General features: G+C 43.9%; 1 protein-coding gene across 1 annotated transcript in view; it reads left to right on the forward strand.

Moving 5' to 3' along the window:
• The first annotated feature begins 15,036 nt into the window (after positions 1 to 15,036).
• CIZ1 (CDKN1A interacting zinc finger protein 1) overlaps positions 15,037 to 24,639 on the forward strand; it is a 35,057-nt gene continuing 25,454 nt past the window's right edge. The window contains exons 1-2 of the mRNA XM_083597311.1: positions 15,037 to 15,485; positions 17,757 to 17,878. Of these exons, the coding sequence (XP_083453437.1) occupies positions 15,382 to 15,485; positions 17,757 to 17,878 (226 nt within the window). The 5' untranslated portion in view covers positions 15,037 to 15,381. The remainder of the gene's footprint in view (positions 15,486 to 17,756; positions 17,879 to 24,639) is intronic.

Consider the following 24,639-nt stretch of genomic DNA (forward strand, 5'->3'; position numbering starts at 1 on the left):
CCACAGCTTGCAACCATGGTCAGAAGCGGGTTTGCAAGATGGTTTGAGTTAATCATGGTTAGGAGAACATGTGGATGGAAATGTACAAGTGCACTGCAGTTTGCTCCAAACAAAAAGGGGAGGGATGATTCACTTGAGAAAATGGGGAGGGGGAAAATGAGTGCACAAGCTCAATCCGGGTGCAGCAACAAGGAAACCTGAAAACAGTATCGGGAAGAATGTCCTCACCAGTGCTATTTTTCTAGAAAAAGAGGTGCCAGAATTCACCTTGAATTCCTCCCTTGTTCTCTTATAATGGCGCTCACCTGAGAGGTGCAGGAACTGAGTTCCAGTGAGTTCTGGCTGGGGGGGGGGAAGCCCTGGTCCTCATACAGCACGTAGCTGAACTATGACATTCACTCCCACAAGACCGAGTGATGGCCACCAACTTGGATGGCTTCAAAAGAGAATCATGCCAAACCTATGGAGGATAAGGCTCCAAATGGCTACTAGTCACAAGCTGTGTTCTAACACCACTGTTGGGGGCAGTATGCCTTTGAATAACAGTTTCTGGGAATCACAAGAGGAGAGGAGAGTGCTGCTGCACTCAGGTTTTGCTTGTGGTTTCCCCAGAGATACCTGGCTGGCCAACGTGAGCAAAGGATGCAGGCCAACATGGACCTTTGGTCTGATCCAGGAGGTCTCTTATGTTATCAACAGTAGTCTAATGACTTGCCTATTAATGTGCATGAGGCAGTTTCATTGCTTCCTAAATCTCAGAGAGGGAGAGGACACAGGAACCTGTTAAATTACCTTAAAATGGCAGGAGGATCCAGTGCACCATATATACACCTCCACTTAGCATACAGTCTAAAATAATACCTGGGCCAGCATCTACCATGCTGCCCGAACTGCAGCTTGCCTCATTTTGCAACAGCTTTCGAAAGGGAGGACACAAATATATGTTGACATGGCAACTGTTCTCTCTCTCTCTCTCTCTCGGCCCTGTTATTTTGTCCCTCCATCATCTGGCAGCAAGCGGCAAATTCCAGGCTCGTGCGTGAATCAGAGTGGGTGCTGAGCACCTCCACCTCATTCTGATGCCAGAGAGAGCTGCAGGTGCCCAGTGAGATGCTAAATAAAGCATATTAACTTGATTTGATCCTACAGGAAAATAGTTATTGACAAATATAAACTGCTGAATCTCAAGGTGTAAGAACAGAGCAAGCCTTGTGACACCCCCACCAGTCTTCCCTTGCTGGAGGAACTTGGTGGGGGGAGAACTGTAGCTCTGTAGCAAAGCATCCACTTTGCATGCAGAAGGTTCCAGTTTCAAAGCCAGTATCTCCAAATAGGGCTGGGGATATTCCCAATATGAACCATCAGAGAGCTGCTGCCAGTCAGTGTAGGTGACACAGGTACCAGTCAGTGTAGGTGACACTGTGATAGATGGGCCAAGGATCTGAATCAGTATAAAGTAGCTTCCTATATCCCTATAGGTCCTACCAGCCATAGCTCAGCGACTGAGCACTTGCTCTGCATGCAGAATGTCCCAGATTCTGTCCCCAGCAGTTCCACTTAGGACTGGGAAATGTGACTCGCCTGAAACCCTGGAGAGCCAGCTGGTGTCAACAACACTGAGCTAGATGGAACAGATGAAGATCAAGCTGGCTTTCTTCCAGGACAACAAATGAAAGATAACATAAGGAACGTACAGTCATACCTCGGGTTGAAGTAGCTTCGGGATGAATATTTTCGGGTTGTGTTCCGCGGCAACCCAGAAGTAACGGAGCTCGTTACTTCCGGGTTTCGCTGCTCGCGCATGCGCAGACGCTCAAAATAATGTCACGCGCAGATGCACAGTCTTACGTTTACTTCAGGATGTGAACGGGGCTCTGGAACGGATCCCGTTCGTATCCAGAGGTACCACTGTAGTTGATATAATTGAGTATTTGATAGGCAGGAATGATAAGCAAGCGGCGTTGATATTTGTAAATACAGAAAAGGCCTTTGATAATATTTCTTAGGAATTTATGATAAAGAATTTGGAATTAATGGAAATGGGACAATCTTTTGTAAGAGGTATAAAAGCGATATATTCGGATCAAAAAGCTAAATTGATAGTAAACAATGTATTTACAGGGGGGTGAAATTATGAAAGGTACAAGATAGGGTTGTCCTTTCTCCCCATTATTATTCATTACGGTCAATAATATGAGAAAAGCAGAAAAAATCAAGGGAATTTCTGTCGGTCGGAAAGAATATAAATTAAAGGCCTTTGTGGACGACTTGGTTATAACAGTGGAAGAACTAGTGCTAGAGAAGCACTAGAAAGAATAGAACAATTTGGACAACTAGCAGGTTTTAAATTAAATAAAAAGAAAATAAAAATGTTAGTTAAGAATATGAATCAAGATCTGATAGATATACTGTATTGCAACAACAGAGTGGGATAGAGGTAGTTAAAAAAGTAAAATATTTAGGAATTTGGTTAACATCAATAAATATAAATTTATTCAAAGATAACTACACACCAGTGTGGAATGGTATCAAAAGGAACTTAGAAGTGTGGGGAAGGAGGAAACTATCCCTATGGGGTAGAATTTCTGGTATTAAAATGAACGTGCTACTGAAGATGTTATTTTTATTTCAATCAATCCCGATTATCAATGGTGTAGGTATATTTAGAGAATGGCAAAAAATAATTTCAAGATATATTTGGCAAGGGAAGAAGCCAATAATGAAGTTTAAACTACTTACAGATACAAAAGAAAGAGGTGGCTTCTCCTTGCCAGATTTGAAATTGTATTATGAAGCTTCTTGCCTTTGTTGGTTAAGGGATTGGATTTTGTTGGAGAATACAGATCTATTAGATCTGGAAGGATTTGATAACAGATTTGGATGGCATGCATATTTATGTTATGATAAGGTAAAAGTTCATAAAGGATTTGGGAACCACATATTTCAAAAATCTTTGTATGAGGTGTGGGATAGATATAAGAATTAATTAGAATGTAAGATGCCATGCTGGCTATTGCCTCTCAAGGCAATGAGTGTGAAAAAGATAAATCTGAGTAAAAATTGGGCCACCTATGAACAATTAGTGAAGGAGATGGATAACCAATGGAAATTAAAACCATATGAGGAGGTTAAAGGTTTTGTGAATGATTGGTTGCATTATTGTCAAATTAATGAAATGTTTAAAGATGATAAAAAGCAAAATGGATTTGGATATACAAAATCGATATTTGAATTATAATTGTTAAATAATAAAGTTAAAATATTATCTAAAATATATAAATTATTATTGGAATGGCATTTGAAAGATGAGGAAGTTAAATCAGTTATGATACATTGGGCTAGAGATATTGGTCATAATATACAGTTAGAAGATTGGGAAAAATTATGGAAAGAGGGAATAGATTTCAATGCCTGCAGTGCTTTAAATGAAAATATAATGAAAATGATGTACAGATGATATATAACAGCAGTGAAATTAGCTAAAATGTATAAAACAAATAATAAATGTTAGAAATGTAAGAAAAAAGAAGGTATTTTTTACCATATTTGGTGGGAATGCAAGAAAGTGAAGGACTTCAGGGAAATGATTTATAATAAGATTTTTAAAATGTTGAAATATACATTTGTAAAAAAACAAAAACCAGAAGCCCTTTTACTTGGTATTGTAGGTACAGAGATTCATAAGCATGATAAAAAATTGTTTTTATATGCGGCAACTGCAGCAAGAATACTGTTAGCCCAACAATGGAAACAGGAAGAATTACCAACAAAAGAAGAGTGGCAGATGAAATTGATGGATTATGCCGAGTTGGCGAAATTAACTGGGGAAATTCGGAACCAGCAAGACCAGACTTTCCTGAAGGCCTGGAAGAAATTCATGATATATCTGAAAGACAATTGTAATCATTTGACATCGCTTGTAAGGTTACAATAAGTTTTGTAAGGAGAACTATATGAATTATTGCAAAAGAGGACTAAGAAGGAGGTTTTTTTAGATTTGGATTTTATAGCAATAACTATTAAAATAAGATGCAGAATTAGAAAGGAAGTTAGAAAACCATCAGTCACGGTTGATGGAAGTCCTAGGCTGTGATAGCCAAAGGTCTGTTATGTTGTCTAAGATGGGATGTTATGTTTGGAAAATGTGTAAAAACCAATAAAAATAAAAAATATAAAAAATTAAGGAACAGAGCAGCTCAGAAATATCAAGGAGAAGACAGCCCATGCCCCCAGGCTCATGATCTAAGAGACACAGCACAAAAGGAAAAAGGATGCTAAGGGAGGAGAATAAAGGCAAACCCAGGTTCTTAGTTAGAGAGTCCTTGTTATGAAGACCAGGAATGGGAAAAGTTGGAGGGGAGTGAAAAGTTTCTGGTCAAGGAACGTGCCCTCCAGTTCCACCTTTCTCCACCTGTCCGTCTCTTTCTCTCTTCCGTAGTCTGAGGAAAGGGCTGCTATATGAATATGGCCAAAACCATATGATGAAAATGTTTGGTGCAGGGAGTCCCACAATTTAGAGACTGCCACAGAGAAAGATTTGGGCTATGACATGGCAGGACAGTTTTAAACAAAGATGTGCTTTCTAAAATGTGCTCCATTCCCAGCATGTTGGTACTCCTGTCTCAGCGACATCTACAGTGACTGGTTTGGTCACAATGCTGGATTTACGTATAAACTAAACAAGCTGTAGCTTAGGGTCCCACTCTCTTGGGGGGGGGGAGGGCAAAACAACTTGAAGGGGGAAAAACTGGATGTACATTTCCAAAATATAAGATAAAAAACAAATAAAATAAAACTTACATACAGCAACAGTGTTTTGTGTTGTGTAGGCTCCTATGATGTAAGTAATGGGCCCAATACCAATGTGTTTGCATTATTAAGTTTGTTATGAATAAAAATTCATTTTAAGTATGGCTTAATAATTATTTCACTATTAATATACAGTGGTACCTCAGGTTAAGTACTTAATTCGTTCCGGAGGTCCGTACTTAACCTGAAACTGTTCTTAACCTGAAGTCCCACTTTAGCTAATGGGGCCTCCTGCTGCCGCTGCGCCACCGCTGCACAATTTTTGTTCTCAACCTGAAGCAAAGTTCTTAACCTGAAGCGCTATTTCAGGGTAGCGGAGTCTATAACCTGAAGCATATGTAACCTGAGGTACCACTGTACTTCTTCTTAATTGTATTTCAGTTCAACAATTACTTTGATAAAATACATATTTTGTTATGTGCAAATGGCTTGAGATACCTATTAGGTCCATCAATTACCATATAGCATATTTTCGACACAATAAACAGTGACAATTTGTTCTTGACAGAGGACAGCTGGACATATAAAGGGCCCCATTACCTTCAGTAGCTTAGGGCCTCATCAAACCTAAATCCGGCCCTGTTTGGTCACGTCCACAGATTGGAGGTGCGGCAGGATCCCCAAGGATGTGCTGGCTTCAGGCACCAGGACTATTGGTAGACCAACTCTGTGGTACAAATATGTCTGCAAAAGTGTTGTGAAGGCTGACAAAATTAACTCTGCCTTATGGGAATCTGTTATGTACTGAGTTGAATAGGATCCAAAATACAGCAGTCTGATTGGTCCTAGAACAATAGGATTCAGAATGCAGCAGTCTGATTGGTCCTAGAACAATAGGATTCAGAATGCAGCAGTCTGATTGGTCCTAGAACAATAGGATTCAGAATGCAGCAGTCTGATTGGTGCTAGAACAATGCAGCATTATGATTGGTCCGCAGGAGCCACCCAATCCAGCTCCAGGTGGAAGTGAATCCACAACCTGACCAACCACATTGTCTGGAGACAGTCTGTCAGGTCTGACCAGAGGAAGAATGACCGTTGAGAGGAGTGCAGAAAGAAAGAAAAAAATGCCGTCATCTGCCCCAGCTGTACAACCCCAGCAGGTGCTGTAACTCTCCAAACGTTTGGCTTCCCCCCTCCTCCATGGTCTCCTGAGACAATGCCAACAAGATCATTTCCAGCAGCAGGAACTGGTGAAAACCCATTTAGCCTAGCATTGCCATTAGCTGTTTTGTGACAAAACACTTGCTTTGCAATCAGAAGGTCTCAATTTCAATCTCGAATTAAATCAGAGGTGAGGAACCTGTGGCCCTCTCCCAGCAGCCCCTGCCAGGACAGCCAATAGCCAATTATGGGAGTTTTAGTGCAGCAAAATCTGCAAGGCTGCAGGGTTTCATTCATGAACTGAAAGATCCTAGTTAGCAGTTACTGGGAGAACCTGACTAGAGAGCCCCCAGCAATCCAAGTGGACAGTTCTGGGCTAGGTAGACAAATGGTCTGACTCAGCATAAGGCAAGTTCATCAGCTGATTCAGAAGCAACCTGCTAACTTCACTTGTTGGTCATCTTTACATATGATGGCAGGATTCATTGTTGGCTTATTTTCCTGCTGGATTTCGCTGCCAGCCTGAGGCAGGGGGCACTTTAGAATGAGGTGGCTTAAATAAACAAACACAGTCCCTGGAAAGAAGCCAGAACTGCAGGATGCTGCAAACAGCTCCCTGCTCAGGCAGCAGCTCAGACTCTCTTAACAGATTGCTTCATATGGTAGGTGGGTGGACCAATCATCTGAACAAAGGACTCTTGACCTATTTGGTTGCCACAGCAAATAATTGATTCCCCTCCCGCACCCTGCCTGCCCTCCATCCCTGTTCTTGATTCATACAGGATTTGGTGGATTTTTACAGCCAGCAAGGAAAAAAATGATGGTAAGGCTATGCTCTAACTATCCCTTTATATAAGGGGCAAGTCTCTATTTTCAGCATTGTTATATCATCAGCCATCTATGTGTTATAGAACCACAACAACCTTTGGCAACCTGGTGCCACTACTGTGGTCAGGCTTTCCCCGTCCAGGAATGGCCACAGCTATCAAATCAGCCGCTGTTGGTTAAAGGCACTACTAGCCCCTGAGGCTACCTGAGCTTCTAGTGACCAAGGTGGACCCAGAAGCACCTTCAAACTATGAACCTGTTCTTTGAGGTGGCTTGCAACCCCATCCAGGGTAGGCAACTGACCAATTTATTGGACACAGGAACTACTACTCACCCACAGTGCCTTCAACTTGCCACGACTGAAGCTCAGCTTGTTTTTCCTCATCCATTTCACTGCTGTGTCCAGGCAACGGCCCAGGAACTATGGGGTAACTAGCCCCATACAACCCATATGCTTAATGCTAATAAATGCATGAAGGGGTTAAGACCATGGTGTAGGCTGTCCTGCTCTGACTTACAAGCCACTCTTGAATTCCTGTATGAGTAATTTAGGAATTTTCACTGCTGTAACTAAGTTTTACAGCCTGTGCCACTTTTTCTGAATGCTGTATGGAAAAGCACATGAATATGACCTTTGGAGAGCTTGTAAGCAAACCATTTTTAACTTACAAAACGTGTGGTCTTTTTCTCTGCTAGGGGAAGAGGGAAGTTTTGGAACTCACAAGGGTATAAAGGTCTAACAGCCTATTATTTTCACACTTTACTTTGCTGTGTGTTTTTTGTTTTAAATCTCTGCTGGTGTTCTCTCACCAAGGAGTACTTGCCCCAAAACTTGGATCTTGGCATCCTGAAACTCTCCTTTTTACCTTTAGGTATTTTTTCCTTGCATCAACAGGGACTGTACAGCCTCTTCTGATTCAGATATAACAGAGAAATAGAGCTGAGTGTCATCAGCATATTGAGGGTACCTCACCCCCTAACTCCTAATGATCTCTCCCGAAAGCTTCATGTAGATATTAAATAGCACTGGAGATTCTTGACCATTATTAGTATTAATATTATTAAAGTTAATTAACTTTGATATTAAATCAAAACAATTATAGCAATACAATTGCAATACAAAGAATTAAAGAATAAAATACAGATTCTCATTAACAGCAGCTAAATCAATTATCTCTTAACAATACCAGTTTTTGCAGGCGCAAACAGTATTGATAGCCCTGGTAGCATTATGAGCACAAGTAGTCATGAATGTGCAGTGAAATGGATGTCTGGAGGGGTCCAAGGACCAGTTTAAAGATCAAGAACCTTAAGAAAGGAGAGCAGGGAGGGCCTTAAAGCTGTCCATCCAAAACTTTGCACCTGGACTGCAGAATGAGCTGGCAAACAGACTCACTTGTTCCCTGCTATGGTGAGGCATGTTGAATTCCATTTAAAAGATAGGAATTATTCCTAAATTTGCATGTAACCGGAGGCGCCGCTTCTGTGCACATGTACGATGTGCAGAGCGCTTCTGCGCATGCGTGCGACAGGTTTGCTGCGTTCGCAACCCGAAGGTTATATATCCAGAGCGGTAAGTAACTCAAGGGTCCACTGTATTTCCAATTCAGGTAGGTAGCCATGTTGGTCTGCCGTAAAGGTAAAGGGACCCCTGACTGTTAGGTCCAGTCATAAACGACTCTGGGGTTGCGGCACTCATCTCGCTTTACAGGCCGAGGGAGCCGGCGTTTGTTCACAGACAGTTTTTTCCGGGTCATGTGGCCAGCATGACTAAGCCGCTTCTGGCAAACCAGAGCAGCACACGGAAACGCTGTTTACCTTCCCGCTGGAGCGGTACCTATTTATCTACTTGCACTATGACGTGCTTTCAAACTGCTAGGTGTGCAGGAGCAGGGACCGAACAACGGGAGCTCACCCCGTCACAGGGATTCGAACTGCCGACCTTCTGATCGGCAAGCCCAAGAGGCTCTGTGGTTTAGACCACACCTGCAAATGTTCTGTGAATCTTTGCCCTGCCCTTTCATGTCCACAGTGGGACTGAGGTGCAGAGCACTTCCAGATGACCTGTTTGTTCAGCATTCATCCTGGTGTGCTTGCGGGGAGACCAAACATTAATAGAACTATAAAGTTATAAGGGACCCTAAGGGCACCTAGTCCAACCCCCTGCAATGCAGGAATCACAGCTGAAGAATCCCTGACAGAGGAGGACCATCCAACCTTTGCTTAAAACCTTTCCAACGAAGGAGAGCCCACCACTTTCCGAGGGAGTCCATTTCACTGTCAAACAGTAATATGAATCCGATGCTGTGGGTCTTCCCTTGTGGTAGCCACATGCTGAGCTTTCACTCTGATTTGTTCACAGGAAGGTGAAACCAAGTTGTGTCAAATCAAATCGTTATCCTGCACTTTCCTGCACATTTCTCTGTCATTTTTTTTGTAAAACATCAGGCTGTGGTTGGGAGTGGGTTCATTGTGCAAGACCACCCAATCAACTATAATTTCACACACAAAAATTCTATATGCAAGTACAGCTGCTAGAATAGTGATTGCTGCCAAGTAGAAGTCACAAACTATACCTACAAAGGAGGAATGGATTTGTAAACTAAAGGAATATTTAATTTTGGCAAAATTAACCGCTATAATAAGAAATCAGTCAAATCAAAAATTAAAAAATGAATGGAAATGTTTTGAGGAATACAGTATTTGGCAAAATATTGCTCAAAAAAAGATACGCTAATATGCCTAGATTCAAATGTGAAGTACTGGATGGTAGAAAAAATAGTAAGGAAAGATAATAAGAATATATAGATGATTTGAGAATATATAGATGATTGTAGAATGCAAAGATTATTGTAAATTGTATAATGTGGAGGAAATTGAGTGGGGGCGGAGGGAAGTGGGAGGAAGGAGAAAAGAATATGACGGATTGAGGAAATAGAAAAGTAAATGTATGGGGAGATGGGGAGGAGGAAATGGTGTTGGTTTTGGTACATCTGTATTGTAATGTAATATGTGAAAACCAATAAATAAATAAAATGCAAAAATATAATTGCACAATGCCCATAAAGCTCATCAGGTGACCTTGGGCCGGTTGCTACCTCTCAGCCTAACCTACCTCACAGGGTTGTTGTGGGGATTAAATGAGGAGAAGGGATGCGGGTGGCACTGTGGGTTAAACCACAGAGCCTAGGACTTGCCGATCAGAAGGTCGGCGGTTCGAATCCCCGCGAAGGGGTGAGGTCCCGTTGCTTGGTCCCTGCTCCTGCCAACCTAGCAGTTCGAAAGTACGTCAAGTGCAAGTAGATAAATAGGTACTGCTCCGGCGGGAAGGTAAACGGCGTTTCCGTGCGCTGCTCTGGTTCGCCAGAAGCACCTTAGTCATGCCGACCACATGACCCGGAAGCTGTACGCCGGCTCCCTCGGCCAATAAAGCGAGATGAGCGCCGCAACCCCAGAGTCGGCCACGACTGGACCTAATGGTCAGGGGTCCCTTTACCTTTACCTTTTTAGGACCATGTATGCCACAATGAGATCCCTGGAGAAAAAGGTAGGATGGAAATGCAACAAACAAACAAAACAACCTAAATTTCCCGTTAGGTGACTGAATTCCACCCGAATCATGACACTCCAAAAATACCTTTAATCTGCTTTAACTTTTTGCTAAGTAAAACATATGTTGTCACTGCATATTGTGCAATTGCAATTAAAGCCTTTTTTTTGTTTGTTTTTAACGTAAAATAAGCTTATTGCTGATAGAAGCCATATCAATATTTCTCTGGGGGCAGGTGCTGGTAAAATGATGGAAAACTATGTCAAGATTTCAGGCTATTATGGCATGTTAACTCTTCCTTTTAGAGGGAACACTTTGTACAGCTCAGTTGCACACACTTCCTAAAGGTTTGGGGCTGGTCTGCTGGCAGTAAGGAGATCAGATTGTGTGCCTTTCTTATGCCAGCAACAAGCATCCCATGATTCCTGATGGTTCCCTTCCCCTCATGGAAATTACCATCTGCAGTAGGTACTTAGGGTTCATTCCAAATTATTCCAAAAAAACCCACAAAGCTCTGGTTACCATCTGGTCTCTCTTCAACACATCATGCTTTAGCCATTTATTATACTGTACTCCTGCGGTCCCCACCCTGAACATGTGGTCCCTCACCCCACTGATAACCCTGCTCAGATGTAGGTGCATAAAAAGGCCTATTGGTTTGCAGACAGATGATCAGTAATAGGGTGAGATTCCAGACCAGGGGTCAGCAAACTTTTCCCACTGTCCCTCAGACCTTGTGGGGACCAGACTAGATTTTGAAGGGGGGGAGGGGAATGAACAAATTCCTACGCCTCACAAATAACCCAGAGATGCATTTTAAATAAAAGGACACATTCTGCTCATGTAAAAACACCAGGCAAGCCCCACAAATAACCCAGAGGTGTATTTTAAATAAAAGGACACATTCTACTCATGTTAAAACACACGGATTCCCAGACTGTCCATGGGCCGGATTGAGAAGGCAGCCCTGTTTAGGGAAGTTTTTAATATTTAATGCTGTATTGTTTTTAACACTTGATTGGAAGCCGCCCAAAGTGGCTGGGGAAACTCAGCCAGATGGGCAGGGTCTAAATTATTATTATTATTATTATTATTATTATTATAGAAGGCGATTGGGCCGGATCCGGCCCCCCGGCCTTTGTTTGCCTACCCATGTTCCAGACTGATGGGCAGGGAAGGTGTTTAAAACACAAGAAGCTGCCCTTAATTCAAAGGTGTGAAAAAGGAAATCCCAGGGGAGAGAGGGCCTCCTTGTTCCCTGTAAAGTAAGATGCAAATACCACCAACCTGGTTCCTCCATTAGAGATGATGCAGGCCTCGTTCCCTCCACACGCCCACAGTCACATTTCCCTGGGTGTTTTAGTTTAGAGTTTCTGAGCTAAACAGACAGACAGGCTGAGTCAGAAAACAGCCCACCAGCCAGAGTTAGTCTTTGCAAAATGATGGAAATCATATTGAAACACCACTCTTGTATGTGCAGGGCTGGCCCTACCATTAAACAATCGCCTTAGGTGGGCCCTGACTGACTCCAGCCATTAACAACCTTGGGACTAGCTTACTTATGAGATCACCTTACCCCACATGTAAGCCCTCTTGACCGCTTTGATTGCTGGAATTTGCTCTAGTGCAGGTGCCACGTAATGCCCACTCCACATTTGTAAGAATTTCACTGCTTAGTGTGGCAGCATCTACCCTTTGGAACTCCCTGCCTCATGAGATCAAGCAGGTGCCTTTACTTTACTCTTTTCAATGCCTGCTAAAAGCATTCTTTTTAGACAAGCCTACCCAAATGCTTCTAAAGTTGAGGTAATTTTAATCCATTTTAGTATTCTAAACTTTTGTACAGCTGTGAATTTTCTTTCATGTTTTTGTAAACCCACTCTGAGGTTTTTACAACCCAGCAATGTATAAATTTTAAGAAATAAATAGGTGAAAGCTAGGCCTGATGAACAGACCCTTGGGCTGAGGTATTGTTCGGGATTTCTTTGGATCATATTATGACTTTTGTGGGAATTGTTTGATCTGGTTGTGTACTTTTTGATCTTTTGTTATTTATGACTACTTCCATTATGTTTGTAATTATGCAAATATTATGTTGGAAGCCGCTTTTAGCATGGAAAGGCAGCATACGAATAAGTTGGTGATGATGCCCTGAACTCCATAAATTAGTCTGAAGGAAGGAACCGACCATCACTTAGCACAATTTTAGATTTTATAGTGAATGGTCTTGCAGATAATGTGTATTACCTTATTGCAGATAATGTGTATTACCTTAAGCCACATTTTATTGCACATCGTATTGCAAAGACCAACTGCTCTCTTTGAGAACTCTCTTATTCATCCTGATGAGTGAGGCCCGGGACTTCTGCCCAAAGTCAGAGCCGGCCCAAGGCATTTTGGCACCTGAGGTAGGGTTCCTGGGGACAGTCCCTAGATTTGCAAATCTGCCCCCAGACAAATTCCGTCCCCAAAATGTCCCTAGATCCGCAAATCTGTTCCCAGGAAACATGGCAGCAGCAGCCTCAGCAACCCGGAGCCAGCCTGGCAGTGCAGTTGGCTCTGTCTGGCTTCAGGAGCTGCTTGCTGCTCCCTGCTGTGGCGCCCGCCATTTTTCCTCTCCGGAAGTCCCCATATGATGTATCTTGTACGCAACCCATCATATGGATGTAGGGGGACAACTTGGAGCAAAGAACCATCACCACAAAATAGCCTTGAAAGTTAGCTATCATGACATCAAATCAGCTAAACCCCCTTTTAACTAGTCATACCTTATGTTACGTTTGCTTCAGGTTGAGCGTTTTCAGGTTGTGTCCCGCGGTGACCCAGAAGTACCGGAAAGGGCTACTTTTGGGTTTCGCCACTTGCGCATGCGCAGACGCACAAAATGACGTCATGCGCATGCGCAGAAGCGGCGAATCATGACCCACGCATGCACAGACGCGGGTTGCGTTCTTTTCTGGTTGCGAACAGGCCTCCACAACGGATCCCGTTCGCAACCAGAGGTACCACTGTACTTTGAATTACGACTTAGTGTGCCAACTAATTATCACCCAGAATGCAAATTGACTGCTGAAGTAAGAAGAGGCATTAATTAACAGGATGGCTGATGAAGGACCCTGTGTGAGAGACAGGGAAGAACTCTCAGGGTGGGAGGCTGAGAGGAAAAAGTGAAGCTCCCAGATGAAAACTGGGAGGGCGCACCCAGGGGCGGACGGCCCTGAGGGGGTGACAAAATGCTGGGCAGCACTCACTGCGGGGCCCACAGCGTGCCCAAGCCACATGTCTTTCCTGGGAGAGACATGGTGGCTTATGCGCGCAGGCTCCACGCTGCCCCAAATGGTCCACCCGCTGCCTCCCCCCTGCCTCCCCCCCAGCTGTAGGGCGGCTGAGTGGGAGGAGGTAGGCAGATTCCTTGGAGGTCCTGCTCCTGCTGGCTCCACCCCACAGGCAGCTGGCCCCGCCCCTGGGCGCAGGGAATGGACGCTGCCCCAGATGCTCGATTGGCTTGCTCCGCCACTGGGCCCACCCACCCTCTTTTGTGTGAGACAAGGATTAAGAACTCCAGTCATATCCCAGATTACGTTTGCTTCAGGTTGCACGTTTTCAGGTTGCATCCCACAGTGACCCGGAAGTACCAGAAAGGGTTACTTCTGGGTTTCACCACTCACGCATGTGCAGATGCGCAAAATGACGTCACACGCATGCGCAGAAGCGGTGAATTGCAACCAGCGTACGCGCAGATGTGGGTTGCATTCTTTTCAGGTTGCGAACGGGCCTCCACAACAGATCCCATTCGCAACCAGAGGTACCACTGTACCTTTGATAGAGGGCTTTGCATTTTCTTTCTTTCTTTCTTTCTTTTCTTTTCTTTTGTTTCATTCTTTTATTTAGATTAGTTTTTTATTGTATGTTGAAAAGTTTCAATAAAAAAACTTTTATATTATTTTATTGCCTTGTGGTCGGTAATTTTGTTTTGGTGGGTGTTGTCTTTTATTAAATTAGATTTTATTAGATTAATTTTCATGCTTTTAGGATGCCACCACAGAATCTGCTGGATGGATGGCACAGAGATAAACTACATTCTGTTTTGTGTCCCATGAAGAGCAGCTTAACAATAGTTTTTCTAAATGCTAATGGTTCTCTCCCAAAGGGACTCACAATCGAAGGAGACCAAATGATTTATATTTTATTTTATTTTTAAAGACCCTGCAAACACAAAACCCGTTAATAAAATGAAATAAAAATGGTTGGAACCAATCAGTAGTACCTCACCTGCCTTGCATACAATAGATGGTATTTGCAGAAAGCTCTGGGAAAACTCCCATATTAAAACTGCTGCCAGTCAGTGCAGGCAGGATGTACCACTGCTGCCTGTCAGAGCTGTGAGCTAGATGTACCAATGCTATGGCTCACTCCAAACCACCCTCCTATGTTCCTCTGCTGATGAAAAAAGGAAGAACTACCCAGCAACATTTAACTGCCTGTTTGTTAAAAAGCTACTTCAGAGTGCAGACATGTATGATTATGTCTTACATTTAATATTTTTTTCTGCTATTGAATTTTGTTTAATTTTCCATGCGCATTTCAGAATATTCACTTTAGGAAGAAAACAAAGCTGCTGCCGCCGCCGCCGCAACCGCCCCCTCCTCACCGCCCATCCCCACCCCGTTTGCAAAAGGATGCAAGAAATAAACTTTTATTTCTTTTTTTTTAAATCTCTCTTGCATATTTCAGAACGTTAACTGTTACAGGAAAAATAAATAAGTACGGCACTGAAGCCTTTTGCATTTGCGAAAGGATGCGCTGGAGCGCGTGCGTGGTTACCATCTCTGCTCTCCGGTACGTGCAAGGGGTGGGGACACCTCCCCGCCCCCCACCCCAAACACACCCACAAGGTGTCCCGTGATCGCGATGGTGGAAACCCACGCACCCGCACGCGAGCCGCCGGTTCCAAAGCAATGAATGGGTCTCCCGCTGCAGAGCAGCACGTTTAGCTCCGCTCCCATACTCGAACGGGAGCCTCCTGCTCCGGTTTTGCCCCGGGGTCTCGGAGCTGGGGGGCCGCTTTTTTTTTAACCCCACCCCCAGCCATGTTCAACCAGCAACAGCAGCAGCTCCAGCAACAACTGTTGCAGCTCCAGCACCTCCTTCAGCACCAGCCTCAGCACCAGCCTCAGCAGCAGCAAGCAAGCCGGTAAGACCCTCTACCCGAGGCCGGGGATCGTGGGCCTGGCTCCAAGGGAAAGGCGCCTGCTCCACACCCCTTCTTCCCTTGCAAACCTCCTCCGCCCTCCGCGCAGTTTTTGCTGGCGTGACTGCATCTGCTTTGCACCTTGCTCCTGAAGCGTTCCTGCCTCGAAATTCAGTTGCATTTCAGATCTGGCCCCTTTAACATGTGTTTTAAATGTAAATACAGTACATATGTATTTAAACTGTATCCTCAAGCGAGCCTTGCTGCACTTCAGGGACTAAGGCTACAGTGGACCTACTCAGAAGTAAGCCCCATTGCACTCCATGGGACTTGCTCCCAGCTATGTGAGCGGGCCTAACAATTTTTGTATGGACTCAAGCTCCAGCACATGCACGAAGATTGTGTGTGTTTGTGTGTATGTTTGCGTGCTTGCTTTGTATAATAACATATTTTTAGATTTGGTGCCAGATCTCACAACTCCTGCTGGCATATATTGCTGAGGTCCAAGAATCTGCACATGCATAATTACCTGTGGCCTAGCAGTGTTCATGGTGCAAAAAATGTATTTAGCTATTTCGTCACCCTCCAACCCCACCACACACACCGTAAGGAAGAATATTTCCAATATTCTTCTTCCAATATTCCAAGCTTCTTCTACCGTAAGCCCCCTCCTGGTTCAGCTCCCCACCTGCAAACAAAGCAGCTTGTTCTTTACTCCACATAAAAACAAACCCTCCCACGACCCAACTGAAAAGGGTTGGCTGGGATACTGTTAACAGTTCTAGGACACAATCCACGGGGGAGCTCTCCTGTGCAAGAGCCAAGCTATGTTGTTGTTTGTCAAGTGTTTTGTTGGTGTGCAGGTCTCACTAATTTCACGGAGTCTCCTCGGCCACATCTTGATATTGAATGGCAGCTTTTGGAAAATTAGGATGAAAAAATGTCCCTTGTAGGTAAGAACAGGTTCTGAAAGGAATTAGGACCACCCAAGTGTTTGTATTTTGAAAGTCTTTCTAGGTACATGGACTGTGTGTGGACTTGCCTTCTTAAGCATCTCCATGTCAACACTGTCCCATAATAATGTTGCGCACACATCCGCCTGTTTAAATATACCCCTATAAAATATAAAAACACTGCTCCCTCTTCCTAAGCAAAGGTTTTGGCATGAGCTGTAGTCCTGCAAAATTGATAAGTTTGTCCCTAAACTTGCAGACAGGCATATTTCTTACACATATTCACTCACACTCACACTTGACAACATGGTTTCACCATGTACATAATAGTGATATAATTTGGGTGCCGAATTGAAGAAAACTTGGGGTAGCTAAGCATGGACATGAGTGAAAGGGCTGTTGAGAGTCAGTTCAGTTCTGGAACGCAAAACAAATTCCTAGACTGATAATGTGCTCAGAGGCACCTTATTCATTAATTTTACCGCATTCCTTTCTTACCGGGTTCTGGAGCTTTTGGACTCTTAATAGAAAACGAAATAGATCCAGCTAGCCAGAAGTCCACCTGCCTGTGCCATATGGCAACCAAAGGAGTTGTTCAACTAGTGCCAAGTACCTGAGCTGTTTCCAGATGTGTTTCTCCTAAAGTAGAGTCTCTCGCCTCACCCCCACCCCACCCCACCCCACCCAAATCTATCCACATGCTCCTTGGTAACATTGGAAGCTGCCTTTTAAAAGGGGTATATAATGTCCTATGGGGTGCCCTCTTTTTTCAAGGAGGGAAAAAATAGTAAAATAATAATAACCAAAACCAAGCCTTCCAGCATCTGTCAGGCACCCTCTGAATCCAGTTTCCTTATACTTTGTTGAATGAAATTATTCTGAACCTGTTTAATCCTGCCATTGAAAGGCTGTTTAAAACAGTGTCAGTGGTGCTTCCAAAACGATGCAAAGGTTGTGAGAGAGCTCCTGGATACCCTTTTCATTACTTAGGGCAGATGCACACATAGAAGGTTGTATCCAGTGCCAGTCCTGCTTAGAGTAGACCCAAGACTATAATGGGCATAACTAACTTAGTTCTATCCATTTCAGCGTGTCTACCTTGAGTACAACTTAACTGGATGCAACACATAGTACCAAAAACGTGTTCATTAACAATATTTGTACAGTTAACATTCCATAAGTTGGCTGGGTCACACTTCAAGGCAATTGTTTTTGGGCAAAAACATCTTAAGTAGTTGCCTAATGTTGCCTTAGGTTTCTTGCAAGCCGCTTTCTGTCCTGGGATTTCTGCTGATCTGATTCCACCTTCCTTCCTTCCCAGGTGTGTGATACCATCGCAGCAGCAGCAGCAGCAGATGTTGAACCTGCGAGCTACTAGTCAAGCCTCGCTCCTCAACGCCAACCCCATGCTCCAGCGGGCCCTGCTCATCCAGCAGATGCAAGGTATAGCACTTGTCCTCTGCTTTGGGTTGGGAACCCTGCAGGATTGATGCAGAAGAGGCTGAGCAATGCATGCTGGGATACTTGGGAAACTGTCACACTTGATGGTTTTTATTTACTTGGGTATCGCTGTTATTTGGGGGTGGGCAGTGACTCCCAAGGCAGTTTAAGACATTAAAATTACCCAGGTAGGACCTGCAGCAAAATGGCCATTGTTCCAGCCACTCTATTCCACGTCTCACCACCCCAACCACTCCTTTCAATAGCTTGTCTGCATTTTGCTGCTGCCGAGCGTGCTCAGTTTTCATCAGCCACCCAAATGTTCTTTGTTCTTTCACAAATATTGGGGTTCCCCACAAAGCTGCTGGTGCCTCCCTGTTGTCGGTGGTGGGTGCTGTTCCGGATACATAAGTAATGGCACTCAGCACCTGAACATTGGAAATACAAATTAAAAAAAAAACTGCTTCCAGTAGCACCTTAGAGACCAACTAAGTTTGTTATTGGTATGAGCTTTCGTGTGCATGCACACTTCAGATATCTTCTTTTGGTATCTGAAGAAGTGTGCATGCACACGAAAGCTAATACCAATAACTAACTTAGTTGGTCTCAAAGGTGCTACTGGAAGGAGTTTTTAAAATTTTGTTTCAACTACAGCAGACCAACAAGGGACGTGGGTGGCACTGTGGGTTACACCACAGAGCCTAGGGCTTGCCGATCAGAAGGTCGGCGGTTCGAATCTGCACAACGGGGTGAGCTCCCGTTGCTCGGCCCCTGCTCCTGCCAACCTAGCAGTTCGAAAGAACGTCAAAGTGCAAGTAGATAAACCCAGAAGCTGGACACCGGCTCCCTTGGCTAGTAAAGCGAGATGAGCGCTGCAACCCCAGAGTCGTCCACGACTGGACCTAACAGTCAGGGGTCCCTTTACCTCTACGGCAGACCAACGCAGCTACCTACCTGTATTGGAAATACAGTGGAGTTATGTACCGCTCTGGATACGTAACTTTCAGATTGTGAACTCAGCAAACCCGTCGCACGCATGCGCAGAAGCACTCTGCACACCGTGCGCATGCACAGAAGCGGCGCTTACAGTTATGGACTTTTCGGGTTAAGTATGGACCCCCGGAATGAATTTAATTCATATCCGGAGGGTCCACTGTAGAGGGAATGAACTGATTGCGTTCAGTAATGGGCAAGAGGTAGTGACTGTTTTGAGGAGGTTCTTCCTTGATCTCCCAGCAGGTGAGTAACTTCTGTTTATTGGGGACAGGGAAGAGTGAGGCAGTGGTGGGGAGGGCACCAAGATGCAAATACACCGGTAGGATGGCTGGATTGTTCCCATTGCTATGTTTGCACTGTGCTGACCTCCCAACCACTTTCCCCACCTGCTCTTGATAAGCAGCAGCAACTCACCTGCTGGGAGGTTAGGTAAATATTAAGCATGTCTACAGACTCAGTGAGAGGTGTGAGCTTGCTTTTGCCAGGTAATCCCATTTAGACTAGGTCTAATTTGAGAAAGGGACGCGGGTGGCGTTGTGAGTTATACCACAGAGCCTAGGACTTGCCGATCAGAAGGTTGGCGGTTTGAATCTCTGCAACGGGGTGAGCTCCCATTGCTCGGTCCCTGCTCCTGCCATCCTAGCAGTTCGAAAGCACGTCAAGTGCAAGTAGATAAATAGGTACCACTCTGGCGGGAAGGTAAATGGCATTTCCGTGTGCTGCTCTGGTTCGCCAGAAGTGGCTTAGTCATGCTGGCTTCATGACCTGGAAGCTGTACGCCGGCTCCCTCGACCAATAAAGCGAGATGAGCGCCGCAACCCCAGAGTCGGCCACGACTGGACCTAATGGTCAGGGGTCCCTTTACCTTTACCTTTACCTTTACCTTTACCTTTAATTTGAGAGAGACTCATCTCCTCTTTAACACAAAGAAGCCTTTCTATTTTTTCATCTTTCATATTTGTTCACAACAATATATCAAGGAGATCTGTAGAAGAGTAGCCAGTGTTCTTGAAGAGATATGTGGAGTTTATGGTTGTATATCCACACACACAAAAAAAAATTATGCTATGCTATGCTGATACTGATACTTGACTGAAGTGTTTAAATGTTTCTTTGGTTATCCTTGAATCTTCCTGCCACGTTTGCCACCCTCTCCTGCTACGCCAATGTGGCACACCCTTTGAGAGCCACTGCTTTAAGGTGCTCAGGCATGCAAGTGTGGTTTCCTCCCCTACCCCATTTTATTCTTGAGGTAGGTTCAGAGTAGGGAGAGGAAACCTATCTCCCTCCAAATGTAGCTGGACTCAGCAGCCAGCATGGCCAGTGGTTGGGGATATTGGCAGTCGCAGTCCAGGAACAGTTGGGAGTGCCACATGTTCCTCATCTCTGGTTTAGTAGTTGACAGCGCAATTCTGTGCATCTTGTCCCAAAAGTAAGTCCCATTGAGTTCTCTGGGATTTGTTCCTGTACTGAGAGAGGTGGTGGGTTTCCTATAGGCACCTGGTTGGCCGCTGTGAGAGGAGGATATTGTGCTAGGAGGGCCATTGGCCTGGGATAGATATAAGATATATGTTCAAAAATACAGTAAAGGTTCGCTATCTATGCTAGCATTTGATTGACATTGGAGAGAGACTGTGTTGAGAAATAAGACCAAGGGTACATATTGATACGGGAATGTAATAGATGAAATGTAAAGAAATATACAATAATAGGAGTACATTCATTTGTAACAAAAAGGAATATACAACGGGATTGACAGGAAGTCCGTAGTGTTGGTACATGTATGATTTTGGAATAGCTTTTTGTCTTTGTTTTTTCTTTGTTTCTTTCTTTAGATATATAAATTTTGTATATAAACTTTGTATACATGTTAGAAATTATAGTATAATAAGCCCTGTACAGTCATACCTTGGGTTGAAGTCACTTCAGGTTAAGCCTTTTTGGGTTGCGCTCCGCGGCGACCTGGAAGTAACGGAGCGCGTTACTTCCGGGTTTCGCAGCTTGCGCATGTGACCCACAGACGCACGGACGCGGGTTGCATTCGCTTCAGGATGCGAACAGAGCTCTGGAATGGATCCCATTCGCATCCAGAGGTACCACTGTAATGTAATATGACAATGTATGCATATGTAACATAAGAACGTTAATAAATAAATAAAATGCAGGGGCGGGGGACATTGGCCTGATCCAGCAGGCTCTTCTTAGGTTCTTATGAGGTTCAAGGTTAACTCAGTAAGCCTTGTGGCTGAACAGGGGATTTGAATCTCTATCTCCCTGGCAGTGACAATCGGAGCCCGGCATGCACCAGTCCAGCCCTTGCTGCCTCCAAGGAGACACCAGTCCTGAGCCACTTTGTGAGGCTGGAATGACCCCAGCCTTGCAAAGCAGCACAGGGCTGGCTTGGGGAGGGCACCACACTCCCCAGAAAAATGCTACACATGATGCTACACCCTGGTCCCAGTTTCACACTCTTTTTTAAAAAAATAATATTTATTGAAATTTTCAGAAAATATAAAGAAAACAAAGACAAAAAGAAAAGCAAAGAGAAACACACACTTATAATTACTATCCTTTCTTTCAGTAACATATTTCCATGACTTCCCCACATCTCCCCTTCTTGTATTCCACTTCAATTTTTTTTTTTAATTCAGCAAGTTCCTATCCCCAAATTTTACCCTATTATATTTAAATCCTTTTGATTAACCAATTTTAACATAAACCTCAATCTTTATACATCAATACTTATTCTTAATATCTTTTCTAAGGTCGACCCCAATTCCCTTTCACGAGTTCCCCATTTTAATATAAGTAACAAAGCAAAATATATGAAAAAACAAGAAAAAACAAGACAAAGTATAATTGTACAGCCTTTGGATACCCAAAACCCCTCCCAGTTTCACACTCTTAACACAGCCATGAGGAACCTCTGGCGCACGGGCGGAATTGGCCTTCCCCGGCTGTTTGGAGCCAACCACGTCCACCTTCCCTGCATCCACAATCACTTGAGCTCATGTCAGGAAGATTTTCATCTTTAAACAGTTTAACATGGTTGCACTGAGAGAGGTCTTTGTTGCGTGCCATGTGCTCCAGTTTAAACAATTACATGAATTAGAAAACCATAAACACTCAGATAAATGTTTATGAATTTATTTAGAAAGTTGTGTTGAAGTGTACATAGCAAAATTATTACGGATATGAAATGATGTCTAGTAACATGTATTGCTTAGATTGGTGGCATTAAGTAAAGTGTATTTTGTATAAATAACACTTAGAGGCCAAGATGAATTTCCTTTGTAGCTGCAGCTTGAATTCTTCCTAAAGTTCTGCTGCATGGTGACAAAAGAGGGTGCTAAATTCAGTTATTTGTTTGTTGCTTTTGTATACCATCTTTCCTCCAAGGAGCTCAAGGTGGTGTATGTAGTTCTCATTTCATCTCACAACAATCATGCAAGATACAGGTTAGCTTGAGAATAAGTGGCTGGCCCAAGGTCACCCAGGTCCTGGTCTGACACACTAACCACTACGTCATGCTGTCTCTTAACAAAGCTTTGAATTAGCATTCACTCCCAATTCTTCTATGGCGTCTCTGGCTTGGAGGTTCAGTCACCTTGAGTCATTTGCCAGGCTTCACCCACCCGCCAGAATGTTCTGCGGCGGGTTGGCCTTTTGTCCATCCAGCTCTCCATCCAGAAGTTGTTTTAACACCTCTTGCCCAACCAGCCACCATATTGGCTCACATAGTTTTACGTCTCCCCTCCCAAGTCTGAAGCTGCAAACCTGTACATCTAAAACCATTTTTTAAATCATTTGTAACAGCTACAATCTCTCCCTACCCCACTCATGTGCCCACTCAACTTTCAATTGGCAGAATTGGCACTACTGCAGGTGCCCCATGATGCTTATTACACACTTGTAAGAACTTTGATTGTTCATTGTGGCAGCACCTATACTTTGCGGCTCCCTGCCTATTGATATCAATCAGGCTGCTTCACTGTAGTCTTTTCCGCACCTGCTAAAAACGTTATTGTTTAGACAAGCCTACCTAGATGCCTCGAAAGCGTGGTGTGAAATATAATTTGTTTGAGTATTTTAACTTTTTGTATGTTTTGATGTATTGAATTTCCCCTCCCCTTCAATTTTATGGTTTTATCTTTTTGTGAACGGCTTTAAGGTTTTTATTTTTAAAAACAAACAAGTTGTGTATAAATTTTATTAAATAATAAAATAAAATAGCATTGGCTGTTGAAGCATGTGATAAGTCAGCCTTTCTCAACCTGAGGGTCCCCAGATGTTGTTGAACTACAACTCCCATCACCCCTAGCTAGCAAGGCCAGAGCTCAGGGATGAAGGGAGTTGTAGTTCAACAACATCTAGGGACCCACAGGTTGAGAACCTCTATACCTGCTCCATGCAGGCATTCCCTCCAGATGTTGCTGGACTCCCAACTCCCATCATCGTTGGCCATGTTGGTTGGGTCTCAAGAGATTTGGAGTCCAATAAAGTCAGGATGGCACAGTCCTAACTATTCTGTAGTATAGTCGTGCCTTGGATCCCGAACGCCTTGCAACTTGAACGTTTTGGCTCCCGAATGCCACAAACCCAGAAGTGAGTGTTCCGGTTTGCAAACATTCTTTGGAAATCAAACAGCTCCCACAGCTTTCAGTTGAGTGCAGGAAGCTCCTGCAGCCAATCAGAACCTGCGCCTTGGTTGTCGAAGTCAAACAGACTTATGGAACGGATTTTGTTTGACTTCTGGGGTACGACTGTACAAGCCAAGTTCCTATTTATCATTTTTGAAGAGATAAGAGATAATGTCCTTTGAGATTCTCTGGGGAGGTGACTGTGTTAGCCCAGAGGTCAGTGCAGGAAAAGTGCTGCAGCACAGCTTCAGTGGCTGATGCGAAACTCCATGTAAGGCTCGGAGTGTGTTCCTTTTCAGATCCTCAGAACCACTGACCTTCCAATCAGTTAAAAATCAATGGGGGTGTTTTGAGGAATGCTGATTATTTAGCAGCTGCCTGCGGGTAAGCTGGTGCCAACACTAATAAAATGAAAGGGAAGTTGCATTTTCTGATTCATATGTATAAAAGTATGTTTTATCCTACAGAGCCGCAGTTCCTTTGGTGCGGGAGTGATGGTCAGAATATGACTAATATCCTATTTATTTTAAAATTGCATTTGTTTTTGTTTTATCTCCCTCTTTCTATGTATGTGTGCGCATAAATATGCATGTTCTTATGGCCTTTTCTTTTTTAAAAACAGGAGCTCTCCTCTTTATGGAGTTGATTATTCAGGGGTTATGCAATTGATAATCACATTACCTTCTGTAATAAAGAGTTGTCTGAGCACTGACAGTCCTCTGAAATTTCCTGGTCAACTGCAAGGTTTGGGTTACGTTTGAGAATACTTGATGCCCAGATACTTGGTATCTGAGAAAGATCTGAGTGAATAATTCAGCGGGTGTTTTAACCTGTGGTTTCAGCAGTGGAAACTAGTAAGCTGAGTGTGTAATTCTCCCCGCCCCCTTTCTGTAGCAGAATTGGAGGTGTGGTTTCTAGAGAGCTAACCAAGCCTCTGAGCCAGGGGTCAGCAAACTTTCAGCAGGGGGCTGGTCCACTGTCCCTCAGACCTTGTGGGGGGCCAGACTGTATTTTGAAAAGAAAAGAAAAATGAACGAATTCCTATGCCCCACAAATAACCCAGAGGTGCATTTTAAATAAAAGGACACATTCTTCTCATGAGGTGGCCAAAGTATTGGAGCGTCAGCT

The sequence above is a fragment of the Podarcis filfolensis genome (genome assembly GCF_964270895.1).
Source record: "Podarcis filfolensis genome assembly, chromosome: Z".
Taxonomy (NCBI): Eukaryota; Metazoa; Chordata; class Lepidosauria; order Squamata; family Lacertidae; genus Podarcis; species Podarcis filfolensis.